Raw genomic sequence first — 25062 nt, 5'->3', positions numbered from 1 at the left:
TCACTACCAGGGTCTCTCGAGTCAGGGGTCTACGAGAGGCCACTCCCTGCACTCCGGGCTCTGCTTAAAGGTACGTGACAGATATCCACTCCTGGTGGAGTGTCCCTACTGACATCTTAACAGGAAGAGTCTGGAAGCGGATAGGGCTCCCTGGGAGAACCGTGCCATCAATCGCCAAGACCACCAATGGCGTTGTAAGGGGCAAAAGGGTAAGTCTCATGGAGGATGCAGTTTCCCAATCCATGAAATTGGCAGCGGCTCCGGAATCCAGATGTGCTGAGACCGAACGAGAGGAAGCACCGACATGAAGCAACACAGAAAGGAGAAGACGAGAAGGTGAAGGTGATATTTCAGGGTCTAATACTCCACCTTCCAGATGTATTAGCCCTGAGCGTTTTTCCGGACGAAGAGAACAAGTGTCACGGAAATGACCTTTGGCCCCACAATAGAGGCATAGGCCCAGAGTTCTGCGCCTAGCGCGTTCTTCTGGAGATAATTTAGTCCAGCCCAACTGCATAGGTTCCTCAGTAGGCAGGGGGTGCTCCTCGGATCGAAGAGAAGGGACTGGGGGCTCAGGCTGCCTAAAGAACGGGGAGTGCTGGCGTCTTTTTTCCAGGGTCCTCTCCTGAAAGCGAATATCGATCTGGTTACACAAGGTGATGACACTGTCCAGATCAGCAGGAAGGGATCTTCCTGCTAATTCATCCTTCACTCTATCAGAGAGGCCATGTAAAAAGGTTGCAACTAGGGCCTCATTATTCCAGCTCAATTCAGCTGTGAGGATACGGAACTGAAGAGCATACTGTCCCACAGACGCGGGCTCTTGACGAAGACGTAAAAGAGCGCTAGCCGCTGAGGAGACACGACTCGGTTCCTCGAAGATATTCCGAAAAAGTTTCAAGAAATCAGACAGGCTAGAAACCACTGGATCATTCAGTTCCCACAGAGGGGCAGCCCAAGCTAACGCCTCGCCGGACAGGAGGGATATAATATATGCGACTTTCTCCCAATCAAACAGATAGTTTTGGGGCTGAAGTTCAAAATGAATTGTGCACTGGCTAAGGAACCCCCTGCAAACCTTGGAGTCCCCAGAGAAACGGGCCGGAGCTGGTAGTTGTAATGAATGTGTGGCTGCGACTGATGCGATAGGTGCAGCGGCAGATAGCGGTTGAAGTTGTTGAACCGGGGGTCCTAATGAGGCCTGAACCTGTTCAACACGGGATGCCAAATCCTGAAGGAATCGCATCATCTGGGTCTGATGCGATTCTTGGGTCTCAGGTCTGCGAACTAAGCCCTGCAACGGATCGACTGCAGGAAGCGGCATGTCATGGCTGATCAAACTGTCAGGTCACCTTGAGGCGAGGTGACAGACGCACACCGTAGGGATCAGGAGTGCACCGCAAGGTTGTGGACCCTACGGCTGACTGCTGCAGACGGGAGACAGATCCCACTGGGGTTAGAGCATAAGATTCCCTGGGGCGCGAAGTCTAAGAGCCAGCAGGTGTTCACCAGCACCTCTAGTGGTGAGGATGGACTTGGCTGCAACTGGCTCCAGGTTGTGACCCCCAGGGTCCCCCAGCTCACACCCACAGTAGGCAACAGGAGGATAGGGATAGTGAGGGACAAAGCCAAGGTCGGGGCCACAAGCAGACAGGAATAGTCAGGGACACGCCAAAAGGTCAGGATCACAGGCAAACAGGGATAGTCAAGGACACGCCAAAGTCGGTAACGGAAAACAACAGAAGAGCACACGGCAGGTAACAGGAAGCTAACACACAAAGGTTGATCAGCAGGGTTGGCTTGCAGTGCACAGGTTAATATAGAGTTCTCTGATAGGAGCTAGGGTGGAGCCATGCCAGAGGAAGGATTACAAAAGCAGTCAGGTGAGGGTCGGCTGGTCTCTAGAGATGAACACATGGAAACAGGTAAGCAGACCAACTCTATTGCATAACCATGACTGATGTTCATCAAGGTCCCAGCCAGAGCAGAGCTGGGGGGGGGGGGGGGGCTATTCTTAATTACCATTGGATCCAATTAAGCATTTTCACTTAAGGTTTTGGTCTAGAGAACTTACTGAAGAGTGCCTGGGGGAGGCTGGAAGGTGTGTAGCTGTCCTGGGACATTGTGAGTACTGACCTGAGCTCAGGATCCTAGTGACTGCCTAGTGACTGCCTAGTGACTGTGGTGCCAGCGGTAGCTCTCTCTGAGACAGCTCTTACAGTGTCTCAGTTTTGGCCTTCCCCTTTGTTTCTGGCTTAAAGCCTGTTCAGAGAGGTGACGTGTGTCCTCCTGTAACAAGTCAGTATTTTTTTTGGAGTATCCCATACCGCCCCAACCCTCTCCTGTTACAAGTTCTACAAGCAAATAATTATTTAAAAGACATCCCCTTTGACCAGCGGTTCCCAACCTTTTTGGCACTGGGCACCTACTGTGTGGAAGAATATTTTCACAGACAATTTTTCGGGGCAATGGCTGGTGTTGGCGCTTCAATGATCGCGGCGCTATGGTTGATGTGGTGTCAGGATGATTGGAGCGCATTATTTTTAATATTACATTGTAATATAAAATGAAATAGTTCAAGTCACCATATTGCAGAATTAGTGGGAGACATGAGTGTGTCACTGGTCACCTCTCCTGCCACCAGGTGCAGCTTGTCACTTGTCATGTCACCTGCCTTCGGATGCAGCTTGTCACTTGCCACCAGATGCAGCTTTTCACTTGCCACCAATGCGGATTTTCACTTGCCACGTAGCTTACCACATTGCCTGCAACTGGATGCGGATTGTCACTTGCCACATCACCTGCCACCAGATGTGGATTGTCACTTGCCATGTCAAGTGCCATCAAATGAAGCTTGTCACTTGCCACCAGATGCAGCTTGTCACTTGCCACCAATGTGGATTGTCACTTGCCACATTGCCTGCCACCAGATGCGGATTGTCACTTGCCACGTCACCTGCCACCAGATGCGGATTGTCACTTGTCACGTCACCTGCCACGTCACCTGCCACCAGATGCGGATTGTCACTTGTCACGTCACCTGCCACGTCACCTGCCACCAGATGCGGATTGTCACTTGCCATGTCATCTGCCTTCAGATGCAGCTTGTCACTTGTCATGTCACCTGCCACCAAATGCAGCTTGTCACTTGCCACCAGTGTGGATTGTCACTTGCCACATTGTCTGCCACCAGATGCAGATTGTCACTTGCCTCATCTACTGCCACCAGATGCGCATTGTCAGTTGCCATGTCACCTGCCTTCACATGCAGCTTGTCACTTGCCATGTCACCTGCCACCAAATGCAGCTTGTCACTTGCCACCAGGTGCAGCTTGTCACTTGCCACCAATGTGAATTGTCTCTTGCCACATCACCTGCCACCAGATGCGGATTGTCACTTGCCATGTCACCTGCCTTCAGATGCAGCTTGTTACTTGCCATGTCACCTGCCATCAGATGTGGATTGTACCTTCCATGTAGCCTTCCCCCAGACGCAGATTGTCATTATCCTGCCACCAGCTGAAGCTTCCCACTGTTGCCTGCAACCAAAAAATACCAGATGCAGATTGTCACTTGCCACGTTGCCTGCCACCAGATAGAGATTGTCACTTGCCTTGTCTACTGCCACCAGATGCGGATTGTCACTTGCCACGTCGCCTGCCACCAAATGTGGATTGTCACTTGCCATGTCACCTGCCACGTCACCTGCCACCAGACACGGATTGCCACTTGCCACGTCGCCTTCCACCAGATGCAGATTGTCACTATCCTGCCACCAGCTGAAGCTTCCCACTGTTGCCTGCCACCAAAAAACACCAGATACAGCTTGTCACTTTTTAAATGTAAAGGCAATTTGGTGGCAGGCAACAGTGACAGCAGATCCGGCAATCTCCCCCCTGCTGTTCAGGACATGGCTCCCATGAATTAACCTCCGCTCTTACGGCCCGGGTGCAGAGAGGCCTGGTGGTTGGGGATCCCCGCCCTAGACTGTTTAATGGAGCCAGATTTAATGGACTGTTGCCTGTGTGATTTGTAGCCTCTACACTGTTTGGGGGAAAAAAACCTGCTAAATCAGCAGCTCCTATGGGGGAAAATAAATAAATAGCATCCACATGATTGGGTAATTGAAGTCAGCAGCAGAGTTTCACCTCATTCACTAACTTCTGGGGATAAATTCCCTTGCAAAGTAAACAGTTTTGCCTTTAGTAACTCAACCAACCTGTGAAATATGTTAAAAAAAAACTCAACAAATTCCAGGTGTACCTCATTTTTCACATGACTGTATATCTATAACGATGTGGTTTCTTTCTAGTGTGGGGTGGTTAGCGAGGAATGCTTAGTATGAAAGTTCATATTACTCAGAGGGCTTTTTGAAATGTTTGTTAATTAGGAGCATCAAGTAAATCCAACACATTTCGGGGAAAAGACTCCGCTTCCTCAGGGTTGGAGTAGTGGATGTTATTAGGATCACAATGAGATACATTAGGAGATTTGAATGGCACTAGGAGCTCTGTTCAGTGTGCAATGACCTTCCATGTGATTTTGCTAGCAAAGCAACATCAATCAATTATTTTACATTGTTATTCCCATTATAGAGATTAAGCTTTACAATTATATTGCATGTGTTAAGTTATGTATTTGTGCTAAAATGTGAGGCAATTTTATGTTCCCATCAGACATTTCAGTGACACTTTTTTTTATTTTTGCATTCTTTTTTTTTAAAGAGATTTAAAGTATTACAATGCAAAGAAAACACATGAAAAGCACTCACTACAAACAGCAGTAATATTTAATAAATTAATGTTTGAATAATAAAATAAAAAATTCACAAATAAATAAATAATAGAGAATAATTAGAAAAAATATGTTCTTTTTTTTAAAAAGAGATTTAAAGTATTACAAAGCAAAAAAAAAAAAAAAAAAAAAAACACACGAAAGCACTCACTACAAACAGCAGTAATATTTAATAAATTAATGTTTGAATAATAAAATAAAAAAATTCACAAATAAATAATAATAGAGAATAATTAAAAAAATATGTTCTTTTTTTTAAAAAAGAGATTTAAAGTATTACAATGCAAAGAAAACACATGAAAAGCACTCACTACAAACAGCAGTAATATTCAATAAATGAATGCTTGAATAATAAAATAAAAAAAATTAAAAAATTCACAAATAAATAAATAAATAAATAATAATAGAGAATAATTAAAAAAAAATATGTTCTTTTTTTTTAAAAAGAGATTTAAAGTATTACAATGCAAAGAAAACACATTAAAAGCACTCACTACAAACAGCAGTAATATTTAATAAATGAATGCTTGAATAATAAAATAAAAAATAAAAAAATTCACAAATAAATAAATAAATAATAATAATAGAGAATAATTTAAAAAAATGTTATTTTTTTTTTTAAAGAGATTTATAGTATTACAATGCAAAGAAAACACATTAAAAGCACTCACTACAAACAGCAGTAATATTTAATAAATGAATGTTTGAATAATAAAATAAAAAATAAAATAAATCACAAATAAATAAATAAATAATAATAGAGAATAATTAAAAAAATATGTTTTTTTTTTTTAAAGAGATTTAAAGTATTACAATGCAAAGAAAACACATGAAAAGCACTCACTACAAACAGAAGTAATATTTAATAAATGAATGTTTGAATATTAAAATAAAATAAAAATAAACATTCACAAATAAATAAATAAATAATAATAGAGAATAATGAAAAAAATATGTTCTTTTTTTTTTTTTTAAAGAGATTTAAAGTATTACAATGCAAAGAAAACACATGAAAAGCACTCACTACAAACAGCAGTAATATTTAATAAATGAATGTTTGAATAATAAAATAAAGAATAAAAAAATTCACAAATAAATAAATAAATAATAATAGAGAATAATTAAAAAAATATGTTCCTCTCCCTGTAATAATATAGAAACAAAAGATGAGAAAATGCAGTGTTAAAATATATATTACATGACATGAGATTACACAATGAATGATGAGGTAATAGACGGTATAAATGAGGAGAAGAAAAAATGTGTTTCTTTAAGACATTTTGTGCTTGTGAATTCTATAGTTTAATATGACCAGGACATTTAAGTCTAATTTAAAATTTGTGTCATGGAAACATTTTTTTTTTTTGGGGGGGGGGGGGGGGGTCTTCCTTATGTTATGGATATATTTAATGAATTATAACTTATTCAATGTGAAAAACACTCACTACAAACAACAGTAATATTTCATAAATGAATACTTGAATAATAAAATAAAAACATAAATTCACAAATTAATAATAATAGAAAATAATAAAAAAAAAAAATTTCCTCTCCCCGTAATAATATGGAAAAAAAGATGAGAAAATGCAGCCTTAAAATATATATTACATGACATGAGATTACACAATGAATAAACGAGGAGAAGAAAAAATTAAGTAGTGACACTTTTTAAGACATTTTGTGCTTGTGAATTCTATCGTTTAATATGACGACGACATTTAAGTCTGATTGAAAATTTGTGTCATGGAAACATTTTAGGGTGTCTTCCTTGTGTTATGTATAGATTTAATGAATTATAAGTTATTCAATGTAACAACTGTATAAACAAGGAGAAAAAAAAATTAAGAAGTGACACTTTTATTTTTTGCATTCTTTTATTTAAGAGATTTAAAGTATTGCAATGCAAAGAAAACATGAAAAGCACTCACTACAAACAGTAATATTTAATGGATATTTTGAATAATAAAATAATAAAAAAAATAATAATAATAGAAAATAATTAAAATGATATATTTTCCTCTACCCTGACATACTATGGACAACAAGATGAGAAAATCCAGTGTTATAATATATATTACATGACATGAGATTACACAATGGATGATGGAGGTAATAGACCATATAAACAAGGAGAAAAAATGAAGTAGTGACACTTTTATTTTATTTATTTTTTTTGCATTCTTTTATTTAAGAGATTTAAAGTATTACAATGCAAAGAAAACATATGAAAAACACTCGCTACAAACAACAGTAATATTTAGTAAATTAATATTTGAAAAATACAATAAGTTAATAATAATAGAAAACAACAGTAATATTTCATAAATGAATACTTGAATAATAAAATAAAAACATAAATTCACAAATTAATAATAATAGAAAATAATAAAAAAATAAAAATAAATTTCCTCTCCCCGTAATAATATGGAAAAAAAGATGAGAAAATGCAGCCTTAAAATATATATTACATGACATGAGATTACACAATGAATAAACGAGGAGAAGAAAAAATTAAGTAGTGACACTTTTTAAGACATTGTGTGCTTGTGAATTCTATCGTTTAATTTGACCTGGACATTTAAGTCTGATTGAAAATTTGTGTCATGGAAACATTTTAGGGTGTCTTCCTTGTGTTATGTATAGATTTAATGAATTATAAGTTATTCAATGTAACAACTGTATAAACAAGGAGAAAAAAAAATTAAGAAGTGACACTTTTATTTTTTGCATTATTTTATTTAAGAGATTTAAAGTATTGCAATGCAAAGAAAACATGAAAAGCACTCACTACAAACAGTAATATTTAATGGATATTTTGAATAATAAAATAATTAAAAAAAATAATAATAATAGAAAATAATTAAAATGATATATGTTCCTCTACCCTGACATAATATGGACAACAAAATGAGAAAATCCAGTGTTATAATATATATTACATGACATGAGATTACACAATGGATGATGGAAGTAATAGACCATATAAACAAGGAGAAAAAATTAAGTAGTGACACTTCTAATTTATTTTTATTTTTGCATTCTTTTATTTAAGAGATTTAAAGTATTACAATGCAAAGAAAACATGAAAAACACTCGCTACAAACAACAGTAATATTTAGTAAATTAATATTTGAAAAATACAATAATTAATAATAATAGAAAACAACAGTAATATTTCATAAATGAATACTTGAATAATAAAATAAAAACATAAATTCACAAATTAATAATAATAGAAAATAATAAAAAAAATAAAAATTCCTCTCCCTGTAATAATATGGAAAAAAAGATGAGAAAATGCAGCCTTAAAATATATATTACATGACATGAGATTACACAATGAATAAACGAGGAGAAGAAAAAATTAAGTAGTGAAACTTTTTAAGACATTTTGTGCTTGTGAATTCTATCGTTTAATTTGACCTGGACATTTAAGACTGATTGAAAATTTGTGTCATGGAAACATTTTAGGGTGTCTTCCTTATGTTATGTATAGATTTAATGAATTATAAGTTATTCAATGTAACAACTGTATAAACAAGGAGAAAAAAAATTAAGTAGTGACACTTTTATTTTTTGCATTCTTTTATTTAAGAGATTTAAAGTATTGCAATGCAAAGAAAACATGGAAAGCACTCACTACAAACAGTAATATTTAATGGATATTTTGAATAATAAAATAATTAAAAAAAATAATAATAATAGAAAATAATTAAAATGATATATTTCCTTCTACCCTGACATAATATGGACAACAAAATGAGAAAATCCAGTGTTATAATATATATTACATGACATGAGATTACACAATGGATGATGGAGGTAATAGACCATATAAAACAAGGAGAAAAAATTAAGTAGTGACACTTTTATTTTTTATTTTTTTGCATTCTTTTATTTAAGAGATTTAAAGTATTGCACTGCAAAGAAAACAAGAAAAGCACTCACTACAAACAGTAATATTTAATGGGTATTTTGAATAATAAAATAATTTAAAAAAATTATAATAATAATAGAAAATAATTAAAATTATATATTTTCCTCTACCTTGACATACTATGGACAACAACATGAGAAAATCCAGTGTTATAATATATATTACATGACATGAGATTACACAATGGATGATGGAGGTAATAGACCATATAAACAAGGAGAAAAAATTAAGTAGTGACACTTTTAATTTATTTTTATTTTTGCATTCTTTTATTTAAGAGATTTAAAGTATTACAATGCAAAGAAAACATATGAAAAACACTCGCTACAAACAGTAATATTCAGTAAATTAATATTTGAAAAATACAATAATTAATAATAATAGAAAACAACAGTAATATTTCATAAATGAATACTTGAATAATAAAATAAAAACATAAATTCACAAATTAATAATAATAGAAAATAATAAAAAAAAAAAAAAATTCCTCTCCCTGTAATAATATGGAAAAAAAGATCAGAAAATGCAGCCTTAAAATATATATTACATGACATGAGATTATACAATGAATAAACGAGGAGAAGAAAAAATTAAGTAGTGAAACTTTTTAAGACATTTTGTGCTTGTGAATTCTATCGTTTAATTTGACCTGGACATTTAAGACTGATTGAAAATTTGTGTCATGGAAACATTTTAGGGTGTCTTCCTTATGTTATGTATAGATTTAATGAATTATAAGTTATTCAATGTAACAACTGTATAAACAAGGAGAAAAAAAATTAAGTAGTGACACTTTTATTTTTTGCATTCTTTTATTTAAGAGATTTAAAGTATTGCAATGCAAAGAAAACATGGAAAGCACTCACTACAAACAGTAATATTTAATGGATATTTTGAATAATAAAATAATTAAAAAAAATAATAATAATAGAAAATAATTAAAATGATATATTTCCTTCTACCCTGACATAATATGGACAACAAAATGAGAAAATCCAGTGTTATAATATATATTACATGACATGAGATTACACAATGGATGATGGAGGTAATAGACCATATAAAACAAGGAGAAAAAATTAAGTAGTGACACTTTTATTTTTTATTTGTTTGCATTCTTTTATTTAAGAGATTTAAAGTATTGCACTGCAAAGAAAACAAGAAAAGCACTCACTACAAACAGTAATATTTAATGGATATTTTGAATAATAAAATAATTTTAAAAAATTATAATAATAATAGAAAATAATTAAGATGATATATTTTCCTCTACCTTGACATACTATGGACAACAAGATGAGAAAATCCAGTGTTATAATATATATTACATGACATGAGATTACACAATGGATGATGGAGGTAATAGACCATATAAACAAGGGGAAAAAATTAAGTAGTGACACTTTTAATTTATTTTTATTTTTGCATTCTTTTATTTAAGAGATTTAAAGTATTACAATGCAAAGAAAACATATGAAAAACACTCGCTACAAACAGTAATATTTAGTAAATTAATATTTGAAAAATACAATAATTAATAATAATAGAAAACAACAGTAATATTTCATAAATGAATACTTGAATAATAAAATAAAAACATAAATTCACAAATTAATAATAATAGAAAATAATAAAAAAAAAAAAAAATTCCTCTCCCTGTAATAATATGGAAAAAAAGATCAGAAAATGCAGCCTTAAAATATATATTACATGACATGAGATTATACAATGAATAAACGAGGAGAAGAAAAAATTAAGTAGTGAAACTTTTTAAGACATTTTGTGCTTGTGAATTCTATCGTTTAATTTGACCTGGACATTTAAGACTGATTGAAAATTTGTGTCATGGAAACATTTTAGGGTGTCTTCCTTATGTTATGTATAGATTTAATGAATTATAAGTTATTCAATGTAACAACTGTATAAACAAGGAGAAAAAAAATTAAGTAGTGACACTTTTATTTTTTGCATTCTTTTATTTAAGAGATTTAAAGTATTGCAATGCAAAGAAAACATGGAAAGCACTCACTACAAACAGTAATATTTAATGGATATTTTGAATAATAAAATAATTAAAAAAAATAATAATAATAGAAAATAATTAAAATGATATATTTCCTTCTACCCTGACATAATATGGACAACAAAATGAGAAAATCCAGTGTTATAATATATATTACATGACATGAGATTACACAATGGATGATGGAGGTAATAGACCATATAAAACAAGGAGAAAAAATTAAGTAGTGACACTTTTATTTTTTATTTGTTTGCATTCTTTTATTTAAGAGATTTAAAGTATTGCACTGCAAAGAAAACAAGAAAAGCACTCACTACAAACAGTAATATTTAATGGATATTTTGAATAATAAAATAATTTTAAAAAATTATAATAATAATAGAAAATAATTAAGATGATATATTTTCCTCTACCTTGACATACTATGGACAACAAGATGAGAAAATCCAGTGTTATAATATATATTACATGACATGAGATTACACAATGGATGATGGAGGTAATAGACCATATAAACAAGGGGAAAAAATTAAGTAGTGACACTTTTAATTTATTTTTATTTTTGCATTCTTTTATTTAAGAGATTTAAAGTATTACAATGCAAAGAAAACATATGAAAAACACTCGCTACAAACAGTAATATTTAGTAAATTAATATTTGAAAAATACAATAATTAATAATAATAGAAAACAACAGTAATATTTCATAAATGAATACTTGAATAATAAAATAAAAACATAAATTCACAAATTAATAATAATAGAAAATAATAAAAAAAATAAAAATTCCTCTCCCTGTAATAATATGGAAAAAAAGATGAGAAAATGCAGCCTTAAAATATATATTACATGACATGAGATTACACAATGAATAAACGAGGAGAAGAAAAAATTAAGTAGTGAAACTTTTTAAGACATTTTGTGCTTGTGAATTCTATCGTTTAATTTGACCTGGACATTTAAGACTGATTGAAAATTTGTGTCATGGAAACATTTTAGGGTGTCTTCCTTATGTTATGTATAGATTTAATGAATTATAAGTTATTCAATGTAACAACTGTATAAACAAGGAGAAAAAAAATTAAGTAGTGACACTTTTATTTTTTGCATTCTTTTATTTAAGAGATTTAAAGTATTGCAATGCAAAGAAAACATGGAAAGCACTCACTACAAACAGTAATATTTAATGGATATTTTGAATAATAAAATAATTAAAAAAAATAATAATAATAGAAAATAATTAAAATGATATATTTTCCTCTACCCTGACATAATATGGACAACAAAATGAGAAAATCCAGTGTTATAATATATATTACATGACATGAGATTACACAATGGACGATGGAGGTAATAGACCATATAAACAAGGAGAAAAAATGAAGTAGTGACACTTTTATTTTTTATTTTTTTTGCATTCTTTTATTTAAGAGATTTAAAGTATTACAATGCAAAGAAAACATGAAAAGCACTCACTACAAACAGTAATATTTAATGGATATTTTGAATAATAAAATAATTAAATAAATAATAATAATAGAAAATAATTAAAATGATATATTTTCCTCTACCCTGACATACTATGGACAACAACATGAGAAAATCCAGTGTTATAATATATATTACATGACATGAGATTACACAATGGATGATGGAGAAAAAATGAAGTAGTGACACTTTTTTTTTTTTTTTTTGCATTCTTTTATTTAAGAGATTTAAAGTATTACAATGCAAAGAAAACATATGAAAAACACTCGCTACAAACAACAGTAATATTTAGTAAATTAATATTTGAAAAATACAATAATTAATAATAATAGAAAATAATTAAAATGATATATTTCCTTCTACCCTGACATAATATGGACAACAAAATGAGAAAATCCAGTGTTATAATATATATTACATGACAAGAGATTATACAATGAGTGACGAGGTAATAGACCCGACATTTTGTGCTTGGGAATTCTATAGTTTAATTTGACCAGAACATTTAAGTCTGATAAAAAATTAGTGTCATGGAAATATTTGGGGGGGGGGGGGTCTTCCTTATGTTATGCATATATTTAATGATCTATAAGTTATTCAATGTAACATTTGTTTCACCTCTGTCCAGCTAAAGCCATTCCTAACCAGAGGTGGAAGCTCGGCCTCTCTGCATAACAGCACCATGCGCAGCACCATCTTCCAGCTCATGATCCATACCTTGGACCCCCTAGGAGAAGGTAAGGCAACTTCCAGTCCGCAACTGAGACTGATGGAGCTTCCAGACCCTCTGTACATTTTCCATATGACCAAATCGGTTGACAAAACCTGTCGCAGTCTTTCGTTTTCCCTGCAATTTGTGTCATGATGCGGAGGCGACCGGTACAAGTAGAATTTGCCGTTCTCTCACCGTTATCCCTGACATCAAAGATTAAGACGTTGAAGACAGCAGCCCCTGGTTCTCAGGCTGTTTGAGCTAAAAAAATGAATCTGTTTATTCTATCGTAATGTAAATGAATGCACACGGAAACGAAAAAATATGCATGCAAGTTACTCGCTAGTGGGAGAACCTCTAGGGCAGGGATCTGCAATTAGCGGACCTCCACCTGTTGCAAAACTACAAGTCCCATCATGCCTCTGCCTCTGGGTGTCATGTTTGTGGCTGTCAGAGTCTTGCTATGCCTCATGGGACTTGTAGTTCTGCAACAGCTGGAGGTCCGCTAATTGCATATCCCTGCTCTAGGGGAATCGAAGATGGGGAAAGGATCTGGGGGTCCTAATAGATCACAAACTCAGCAAGCAATGATAGCAGATCATTATCATGCATTAAAAAGGGGTATTTACTCAAGAGATAAAACGAAAATTCTACCACTTTATAAAACTTTAACCACTTCGCGCCCAGGCCAATTCTGACATTTCTCTCCTACATGTAAAATTCATATTTTTTTTGCTAGAAAATTACATAGAACCCCCAAACATTATATATTTTTTTTAGCAAAGACCCTAGAGAATACAATGGCGGTTGTTGCAACTTTTTATCTCGCATAGTATTTGCACAACAATTTTTCGAACACGTTTTTTTCAGAAAAAAAAACTGTTATATGCTTTAACCGGTTCCCGACCAGTGCGCGCCGATGTACGTCGGCAGAATGGCACGGGCAGGCAAATGGGCGTACCTGTACGTCCCTTTAAATTTGCCGCCCTGCTATCGCAAGCACGCCGCCGGCGGTGCGTTTGCGTGCCAGTCAGGACCCCCGTGAGTCCGGTTGCAGGCCCCGCGGACTCGATCGCCGCGGGCATACCCGCAATCGTCTCACGGGGCGGCTGAATGGAGAAATGCCGTTGTAAACAGCATTTCCCCATTCTGCCTAGCAACTAGTGACGCTGATCTCTGCTCCATGTGATTGGAGCAGAGATCAGTGTTCACTAAATGAAAGCCCAGCCCCCCACAGTTAGTAACACGGCCCTAGGAACACTTAGCCCCTACACTGCCACCCACTGGTTAACCCCTTCACTGCCAGTGTCATTTACACAGGGATCACTGCATTTATATAGCAGTGATTGCTGTATAAATGACAATGGTCCCAAAAATGTGTCAAAAATGTCCGATGTGTCCGCCATAATGTCGCAGTCAGAATAAAAATCGCTGATCGCCGCCATTACTAGTAAAAAAAAATTATTAATAAAAATGCCATAAAACTATCCCCTATTTTGTAAACGCTATAACTTTTGCGCAAACCAATCAATAATCGCTTATTGCGATTTTTTTAACCAAAAATATGTAGAAGAATACGTATCGGCCTAAACTGAGGGAAAAAAATGTTTTTTTATATATTTTTGGGGGATATTTATTATAACAAAAAGTAAAAAATAATGCGTTTTTTTCAAAATTGTCGCTCTATTTTTGTTTATAGCGCAAAAAATAAAAACCGCAGGGGTGATGAAATACCACCAAAAAAAGGTCTATTTGTGGCAAAAAAAGGACGTAAATTTTGTTTGGGAGCCATGTCACAGGACCGCGCAATTGTCAGTTAAAGCGACGCAGTGGCAAATCGCAAAAAGTGGTCTGGTCTTTGACCAGCAAAATGGTCCGGGGCTTTAGTGGTTAAAAAAAAAAAAACTGTAAAGTTAGCCCACTTTTTTTGCATAATGTGAAAGATGAAGATACGCTGAGTAAATAAATACCCAACATGTCACGCTTTAAAATTACATGCGCTCGTGGAATGGCGCCAAACTTTGGTATATAAAAATCCCCATTGGCGTAGTTTTCAAATTTTTTACTGGTTACGTGTTTTGTGTTACAGAGGAGGTCTAGGGCTAGAATTATTGCTCTCGCTCTAACGTTTGTGGCAATACCTCACATGTGTGGTTTGCACACCGTTTTCATATGTGGGTCCACAGGAAGGATGTGCTGGAACTCGAGAGAGCCCAGAGAAGGGCAATAAAGCTAATAAGTTGGAAGTTCAGTTATGAATGAATGAATGAATGAAATACTTGTATAGCGCACAATGCGAACTGAATCGCCTCTAGGCTATGAGGAAAGACTAAAAACCCCAAACGTATTCTCCCTGGAGAAGAGAGGCCTTATAGGGGATATGATCACAATATACAAATCTTTGAATGGTGACTCTAACATTGGAAGGAAACTACTTAACCTTGGGTCTCTAAAGAAGACAAGCATCCACACAATGAAGTTGGACGAGAGATGGTTCAATCCTAAGACACACAAACACACAAAGGTTGAACTGGATGGACTGGTGTCTTTATTCAACCTTACCAACTATGTCCCGGGGTGAAATTCTTTAAAGTGGATGTAAACCCAATGTCATCCTTTCTAAACTACTGCAATAGGGGTTATCTATAAGGATATCTATACCTCCTGCGTATATCTTTACCTGTCAAATGTCTCCCCTCTGTCTGTTATGAGACCTGAAAAACTGCAGATTCTGTGGATGGGTCTGTTGTCTGGAGCTCGGTGGGTGGAGTCGTGATGTCAGTAGACTCCCCGCTCCCACCTCTACACTCCCCTTGTCAATATGCATTTTCTCCTGTGTATTTCTTACACTGAACTTCTGCTATGATCTCTAACATCCAGTGAAAAGACAGGAAAGTAACCACATGACTTCAGCATGCCCAATTATGCTGAGGTGTGGAACATCCAATCCTGGAGCAGCAGAAGAAAGGAGTGGGGGAGGGAATTAAACAATAATGCATGTCTCTTAGGCTAGTGCACAAGATATGTAAATCACCTGTCACTAACAGCAACGGGGGGGGGGGGGGGGGGGGATTTGACAAAGTTTTTCTCTGTTTGCCAAGATTTATCTCACTGAACAATAAAAGAGGATTGCTCAGAGCTGGATTAAAGAGGAGGTCCACCCTAAAGTGGAGCTTCCGCTCAATGGAACCCTCCCCCCCTCCGGCGCCACAATTGGCACCTTTTAGGGGGGAGGGGTGTAGGTACCTGTACAGTACAGGTATCTGCACCCACTTCTGGCATAGATTCCGCAGAATCTACGCCCCTTTCCGAAGGTCCCCCGCTGCCTGCTGGGAAACACACGGATCCCAGAGACAGCGGGGACCATCCTTATTGCGCAGCGCGACTCGCGCATGCGCAGTAGGGTACCGGGAAATGAAGCCGCAAGGCTCCACTTCCTGATTCCCATATCCAAGATGGCGGCGGCAGCACCCGAGAGACGATCGAGAGATCGGCTTCGGGTGTCGACATCGCGGGCGCGCTGGGCGGGTAAGTGTCATTATTTTAATAGTCAGCAGCTGCAGTATTTGTAGCTGCTGGCTTTTAAAAAAAAAAACGGCGGAACTCCCGGCGGACTCCCGCTTTAACTCTTTGTGGCAAGACTGGGCTCAAATGATAGGAAATCTTATACTCTACATTATGACATCTTAAAAAAATAATAATAATTTCGGGTTTACACCCATTTTAACATAGAGTAGATCCACTGACAGCTCAAAGAACTGAGCCTGAAAGTATCGGTGCATTTGCACGAGTACCGATACTTGTGCAAATACTCAGTATCGGCACCGATACCGATACTAGTATCGGCGCAAACCCTAGAATCTATACATGATGTGAACCTCAAAGCAGAGAGTTTTTTCATGTGTATAGTGAGATTCAATAAAGAACTGTTTTTATGATACTTAGTTTGGACATATATAGTCCATACAAAGTCCATGACTACCAAATAGAATTTTGTTCAATGTATGATTATAAGGACGTGGACATGAAGCACATCTAGTCTGGGTTCCAACAATATATCAAACCGAAGTAATGGAAGATGAGGAAAGCCACCTACCCCAGACTTTATCAAATTGATGAAACCCACCTCTACTGGAATATGTGGCCTTGTAACAGGGGCTGACTGACAACTCATGGGGCCCCCGGGCAATAGGAGATTATGGGGCCCCCAGGCAATCAGAGATTATGGGGCCACACAGTATACACATACACAGTATACACAGTATACAATCACACAGTATACACACACACAGTATACAATCACACAGTATACACAGACATGTTTCTATTGGCTGAGAAAGTACTGGAGAGGTGGGGCAGCTATAATCTCTGGATTTTTAGACCAAAAAGATGTCGGTAAGGGACATTTCAAAGACAGATGCGAAAAAAACACAATTTTTTTTACATACTGTCCCTGGTTTTACTGAGGCCGGCAACCCTGATGGGGCCCCCTAGTGGCATGGGGCCCTCGGGCAGTGCCCGAGTAGCCCAATGGTCAGTCCGCCCCTGCCTTGAAAAGGGGGATAGTTAATAACGTTGGTGCTGACAATTCTTTTCCATGATAAAGTAAATAAAAATCAGAATATGGATGTCCTTAGAGGAAACTTGTAAATGTTTGCTGTTACAAGCTCATTTCTCTGATGTCCAAGGATGATGATTTCATTGACTTCATTCTTTGTGCTTATGAAAAACAATAGCGAACCTGCGATAGCAGACGTCTTACTTACAGTCGGTATGTTATGATGATACACAATTGCATTCATCTCTAAAAACCACAGTGCGAATCGCTTCGCTACGCTGTGATTGTATCTTGTATATCTGCCTCACTTCTGTCCTGCAATGGCCTACTTGCTGTAAATGGATTATCTCTTTGGCATTCAAGTATAGTTTAAAAGAGATTGAAGATAAGTAGATAAATTGCTATTATGTTAGTGTGCCGGGTTATGGAGTGAGAACTAAACAGATGGTCCCCACTTACCAGTGATATAAAGAGCTAAAATCCACAGAGCATCAGAAACGATATTAAATATTTGCATGAAAAAAATAAATGCAACCAAATCAGGTCATACATTTAGCATTCCTCCTACAGAAATAAAGGAGAATATAAGGAGGTATCAGTGGCTGTACAGCCCAATTAGTATAATTGTCTTGTCTAGTGACTAGAAGAAGTGTCTGGCATACACAACCAGATGTGGATTGTACTGTGGACACTTTTGATCATAATATGAAGGATAGATGATTAGGCACACTATGCCTCAGGGCTGGACCAAAGAGGGGCAGGGCAGGAGGTAGGGTTGCCACCCATCCGTGTTTCACCTGGACAGTCCGGGTTTTGAGTCGGGTGCCCGGGTTTCAGGCCGCCTGGAACCCAGACACCCGACTTACCCGGGACCAGGCGGCAACCTTTAATAAATGGCCGTACGGATGTAAATTCAGTGCGGCCAATCATTTCGGAACTGCCGGGCAGAGCACAGGACACACAATGCATGATCCCCCTTTGGGCTGGAGCTGGTCCTGAGGGGGTCATGGAGTGTGTGCCCTGTTACAGGCAGCCCTGCTGTTCCGCAATGACCGGCCGCTCTGATTTAGCTGTCACTTCCGCCCAGCGCTGCCGCTGAGGAGCATGTGCGGCGCCGGGGGAAGGTGAGATCGGTCTACCTTCCCCCAGCGCTGTCCATGCTCCTCAGCAGCAGCGCTGGGCCGAAGTGACATAATTACGTCACTTCTGCCAATTGCTGCTGCAGAGAGATAAAGGAGGGGGAGGTCTGCTGGGGTTGACACCTGTCCGGGTTTACCAGGACAGAAAGGTGGCAACCCTAGCAGGAGCAGTGGGTGCCCCAGGCATGGTGGTGTCATGTGGGGGGGGGGGCACGCGTAGAGTTCCTGCTGCTACGAGCAGACAGAGTAGTAGTGACAGCAGCATCGCTACTCCTGTCAGCTTAGCGCTGGAGATGACAAGCCAAGTTTGGAGAGAGAGCCAGGCAGAGGTGCGACCCGTACTCTTCCCCTCTTCCAGCTCCTCCCCCATGTCACTGTTGCGCTGCATGTGGGGCGGGTGATTTGGGGAGGGGGGTTGTGCTAGGAAAGAGATTGGGGCGGAGGATTTGTGCTAGGCAGGGAGATTTTTGCTTGGAGGGGGGATTTGGAGGTGCGAGGAGGATTTTTGCTCAGAGTAGAAATCTGAGGGGTAGATGATTTGTGATAGCGGGGGCAGGGATTTTGGGGGGGAGGGATTTGTGCTGGGGGAGAGGTGATTTTGGGAGGAGAGAAGATTTCAGCTGGGAGGGGGGATTGAGGGAGGCAAAGATTTGTGCTGGGAGGGGGGGGAGATTTAAGTAGGGGGGATTTGTATTGCAAGGAGGAGGAATTGTTGCTTGGGGTTAATTTTGGCTTGCAAAGGGAATTTATTTTTAGAGGTGTGAGCATGCATATTAGTGCTTCATTTTTGCTGACACATAATTCCCACACATCTTGGGGGGGGGGGGGGTGAAGCCTTCTAAAATGTGCAAAACACAAGAAACAATGCATTAAATTCAATTACAGTAAAGATAAAAATTTATCAAAAAAAGATAAAAATTGTATTGCAATTACGATGGAGTATAACAATATGGTTGCCATTCATCCCCATTTCCTGGCGACAGTCCCTGTTTTAAGTGGTCTGTACCCAGGAAACAATCATCTCCGGCTACATCCCCAGAGACATGGGCATACCAAGGTGGATGGACCAGAGTCACTTATCCTTCAATCCTTGGACAGCCCTTCTCTGACTGCAACTCCCAGAATGCCCCAGACCTGTCAGGGAGGGGGTGTGCCCTGATGAAAACTGCAGCGGGGATAGGCCAAACTCAAACGCTTAGATCTTTACATTTCTGCAGCTTGCTGGAATGTTTGATGTAATTTTTTTTGCTGACAGAGCATGTTTGCTTTATGTTACCCTTAGGGCTCATTTACACTTGCTTCGGCTTCTGGCTAGTTTACTCTTTGCTTCAAAAAAAGGCTTTGGACATGCTTTGTTGAAGCTCTCTGAACGCCAGTCAAAGCTCCTGTCACTACATAAAAAGGTTAGCTTACAGTCCTGTTTACACCTTGCTTTTGCTTTGCTTTGGCTTTGCTTCAAAAATTATACCCCATGTTCCTTTAGTTGTGCTTCAAAGCATCTTTAAAGCCTGTATAGAAGTCTACTGCAAAGCTTGCTTGAAGCCCCACTGAAGCCTTAACAAAGCCTCATCGAAGCCCCACCAAAGGTTCATCAGAGCCCCGCTGAAGCCCCACCGAAGCCTCACCAAAGCCTCATCGAAGCCCCTCCAAAGGTTCATCAAAGCCCCACTGAAGCCCCACCAAAGCCTCACCAAAGGTTCATCAAAGCACTAAAGCAAAAGCAAGGTGTAAATAGGACTGTAAGCCATTTTATTTAGTGACAGGGGCTTTGACTGGCATCCAGAGAACTTAAACAAAGCGTGTCCAAAGCCTTATTTTGAAGCAAGTGTAAACTAACCCTTAAGCATTTTACAGTTGGTCTGCATCCTCTGATTTCTAATGGCAGCCCTGGATATAGGTGGAGCAGAGTGCTGGATAATAGGGGATACAGACATGCAAAGCACTGGGGGCTTATTGTATTCATAGGATACAGGCCATGGCTGTTGGCTTCCGCAGCTAATTGTGGCTGCTCACGTGTAAGCAGGGGCGGACTGACCATTGGGGCACTCGGGCACTGCCCGAGGGCCCCATGCCACTAGGGGGCCCCATCAGGGTTGCTAGCCTTAAAGAGGAAGTAAACCCTGATGGGTTTACTTCCTCTTTCATTCCCTGCAAAGGTAAAGCATAATGGACTACTATGCATCGCATAGTAGCCCATTATGTGTCACTTACCTGACACAGGAGCCAGCGAAGTCACCGCTGTCCCCTATAGTCCGGCGCATCCATCTTCTCGGTGGGGTCTCGCAGCTCCGCCTCTGTCATTCGGCGAAGCCGCGATGACGTCACTCCCGCGCATGCGCGCGGGAGCCGACACGCGCGGCATCGCGCGGCATCTTCGTCATTGATGATGCCGCGCTCAGTGCGCCTGCGCGCCGCTGTCTACGGCGCATACGCCGTAGACAGCGGTGCCTGTCTTTGGGAAAATAACTTCTAAACCGTATAGGTTTAGGAGATATTTCTTGGACCTACAGGTAAGCCTTAACCACTTCAGCCCCGGACCAATTAACAGCCTAAGGACCAGAGGTCTTTTTACAATTTCGCACTGCACTGCTTTAACTGGTAATTGCGCGGTCATGCAATGTTGTACCCAAACGAAATTTGCGTCCTTTTCTTCCCACAAACAGAGCTTTCTTTTGATGGTATTTGATTGCCTCTGCGATTTTTATTTTTTGCGATATAAATGAAAAATTTTGAGAAAAAATGATATTTTCTACTTTTTGTTATAAGAAAAATCGAATAAACTCAATTTTAGTCATACATTTAGGGCAAAATTTATTCAGCCACATGTCTTTAGTAAAAAAAATGTCAAAAAGCGTATATTTATTGGTTTGCGCAAAAGTTATAGCGTCTACAAACTAGAGTACATTTTCTGGAATTTACACAGCTTTTAATTTACGACTGACTATCTCATTTCTTGAGGTGCTAAAATGGCAGGGCAGTACAACCCCCCCCCCCAAATGTCCCCATTTTGGAAAGTAGACACCCCAAGGAAGTTGTGGAGAGGCATGTTGAGCCCATTGAATATTTTTTTTTTTGTCCCAAGTGATTGAATAATGACACAAAAAAAAATAAATAAATAAAAAAAAAAAAAGTTTACAAAAAGTTGTCACTAAATGATATATTGCTCACACATGCCATAGTTATATGTGGAATTGCACCCCAAAATATATTCTGCTGCTTCTCCTGAGTACGGAGATACCACATATGTGGGACTTTTTGGGAGTCTAGCCGCGTACAGCACCCCGAAAACCAATCACTGCCTTCAGGGTTTCTAAGGGGTCAAATTTTTGATTTCACTCCTCACTACCTCACTACCTATCACAGTTTCGAAGGCCATAAAATGCCAAAATAGCACAAAACCCCCCCAAATGACCCCATTTTGGAAAGTAGACACCCCAAGCTATTTACTGAGAGGCATGTTGAGTCCATGAAATATTTTATATTTTGCCACAAGTTGCAGGAATTTTACAATTTTTTTTTTTTGCACAAAGTTGTCACTAAATGATATATTGCTCACACATGCTATGGGCATAAGTCAAATTACACCCCAAAATAAATTCTGCTGCTTCTCCCGAGTATGAATACCACATGTGGGGGACTTTTTGGGAGCCTAGCCACGTACGGGACCCCGAAAACCAAGCACTGCCTTCCGGATTTAAATATAAAATGCTACCAAAAAAAACTGTTAGCGATCGCAGGGATCAGGCCTGACTCTGCGATCGCTGCAGTTATGTGTTTATTGTTTTGTAAGTGACAGTGATCGATCGATACTGCACTTGGGTGGGCTGGGCAGAGGGGCAAAACGCAGGTGCCAGCAGGTATCTGGGCTGATCCCGCTAACAATGCGTTTTTTTGGAACCCTAAACTGCTGGGGATGCTAGTATAGATCTGATCAGATCAGATATTGATCTGTTCAGATTCTATACCACTAAGGGAGGTGTATGCTTTGCGCGTGGGTGTTAGCGGTACTGGCACTAACCTAGCGCTGCCTGGGGCGACGCAGACCCTGACCCTAAAACCTAATTGATATCACCCGCCGGGTGATCAGGGGGTTAAACCTTTATTAGGTAATAAATGGTGGGTGCCCTGATGCTATAAAAAGCAAACTAACCAGAGTCACCCGTAACACTTATACGGTGATCACTGGTGAAAGGGTTAACTAGGGGCAATCAGTGGGTTCAAATTTTTATTAGGTAGTATATGGGGGTCCCTGGCACTATATAAAAACCTGACGGGGAACCTAAAAAAATAACTAGCTACCTAGCGACACTAGCGACACTAATGCAGTGATCAGAAAAATGATCGCTTAGTGACACTGGCAAAAGGGGGCGAAAGGGTTAACTCTAGGGGCAATCAGGGGGTTAAACCTTTATTGGGGGGTGGTAGGGGGCTACCCTGGACCTAACACTAACTGCCCTGACAGTTTTTACTTTTACAACTGACACTGAATGCAGTGATCAGTAAATAAATGATCACTGCAATCAGTGACACTGTGACTGGGGGAGGGGAGGGGGGCGGGGGGGGATCGGGTGGCGATCGGGGGGGGGGGGTTTGTGTGCCTGTGTGTGCCTACATGTCAGTGTAGTGTTGGTGCACACTTACTTTCTGTTTTCTCCTCGTAGTCCGGTGTGGTAAAATTTCCTGCGACTTATGAAAATCCCTCACCCCGTCACTTCCGGTGCGGCTCCGTCACTGTAACAGCTGACGGCGGGCCTTTACTGCACATGCGCCAAGTCCGTGATATTAACGGCGCATGCGCAAGATCTTTATTTAAGCGGTGGTTAAAAATTATACACGGAGACTTGTGGGTGGGCGGGCGGAGCTGAACAGATGCTTAGAACGTCAGCAGCAGCCCCGCCCACCCCACTAACATGCCCCTGAATCTTAAGCGGTGGTTAAAAATTATACCCCTGAATCGCTGGATGTTTGTTTATGGTCGAGAAAATTTATGGCTTCAGCTGCTATTAACAGCAATCGCGCATGCGCGGGATCTTTGCTTATGGTCAAGAAAAATTATGGCTTCAGCTGCTATTAACAGCAATCGCATGCGCGGGATCTTTGTTTACTGACCAGAAAAATTATGCACTCAAGCACATTCTTATTGGTGATGAAAATTGATAGACTCGGGCGGGCGATGGCTTTATTATATCATCGGCAGCACCAATATGTATAGTATTTTTTAAATCAGAAGAATATGCAGTGTATTTATTAAATCAGCAGAATATGGGCACAATGTCTGCGTTTGGGGACAGTGTGTGCGTTTGGGGACAGTGTGTGCGTTTGGGGCACAATGCCTGCGTTTGGGGCACAATGCCTGCGTTCTAGCCTCAAGTGGGCGGAGACTTGCGGGTGGGTGGGCAGAGCTGAACAGATGCTTAGAACGTCAGCAGCAGCCCCGCCCACCCCAAGATTTTCTTCACTGGTCAAGAAAAATTATGGCTTCAAGCTGTATTAGCGCATGCGCGGGATATTTGTTCAGCGGTCAACCAAAATTATGGACTCAAGCGGGCGGAGACTTGCTGGGAGGGAGAGATAGAGCGGAGCTTAGAGAGGGGGGCGGAACTTGGAGAGGGGGCGGGGCCCCGTGCATAGCACTGACTACATATACAGTACATTGTTCTGCCAATAAATACGCCTCACTGCGCCCCGCAAACACCACCTCACTGTGACTAGAAATCGCCGCCTCACTGTGCCCAGCAAACACCTCACTGTGCCCAGCGAACACCGCCTCACCGTGCCCAGCAAACCCTGGCTCACTGTGCCCTTCAAACGCAACCACTGTGCCCATAAATTGCCGTCACTGTGCTATCAAACACAGCCACTGTACCCATCAATTGCTGCCAGATTGTCAAGCTGTAGCTGTGCTCCCTGGGGATATGCTGATCACCCATCTGTGCTGCTGGAGGGAGCCCAGATGGGCATAAATGAGGGACCTGCATGTCATGGTAAGTGAGACCATCCCATATCCCACTCCATCTTTCCCGAGAACAAAGACCCCCTTCCACCCCCCCCAGGAGAGGGAACCCCTCCCCCCCTCTGAGGACCCCCTCCCCCTGAAACAGAGACCCCCTTCTCCCCCCTTAGGACAGGGAAACCTTCTCCCCCCTGAGGACAGGGACCCCCTTCTCTCCCGAGGACAGGGACCCCCTTCTCTCCTGGGGACAGGGGCCCCCTTCTCTCCTGGGGACAGGGACCCCCTTCTCTCCTGGGGACAGGGACCCCCCTCTCTCCTGGGGACAGGGACCCCCCTCTCTCTTGGGAACAGGGACCCCCTTCTCTCCTGGGGACAGGGACCCCCTTCTCTCCTGGGGACAGGAACTCCATCTCCCCTGGGAACGGGGACTTCATCTCACCTAGGGACCCCATCTGCCC

The 25062-nt window shown here is 39.6% G+C and overlaps 1 protein-coding gene across 2 annotated transcripts in view; it reads left to right on the top strand.

The window, feature by feature from the left end:
* Nucleotides 1-25062, top strand: part of LOC143958215 (sodium/potassium/calcium exchanger 1-like) — a 152486-nt gene that overhangs the window by 59167 nt on the left and 68257 nt on the right. For both annotated transcript variants that reach the window (XM_077467704.1, XM_077467703.1), the window contains exon 4: nucleotides 12871-12979. In XM_077467704.1, the coding sequence (XP_077323830.1) occupies nucleotides 12871-12979 (109 nt within the window). The remainder of the gene's footprint in view (nucleotides 1-12870; nucleotides 12980-25062) is intronic.

Source organism: Lithobates pipiens, unplaced genomic scaffold, assembly GCF_037356315.1.
Source record: "Lithobates pipiens isolate NorthernLeopardFrog02 unplaced genomic scaffold, aLitPip1_a1.2 Scaffold_6, whole genome shotgun sequence".
Classification (NCBI taxonomy): domain Eukaryota; kingdom Metazoa; phylum Chordata; class Amphibia; order Anura; family Ranidae; genus Lithobates; species Lithobates pipiens.
Note: the sequence above shows the minus strand (reverse complement) of the source record. Positions and strands in the feature narration are given on the sequence as shown.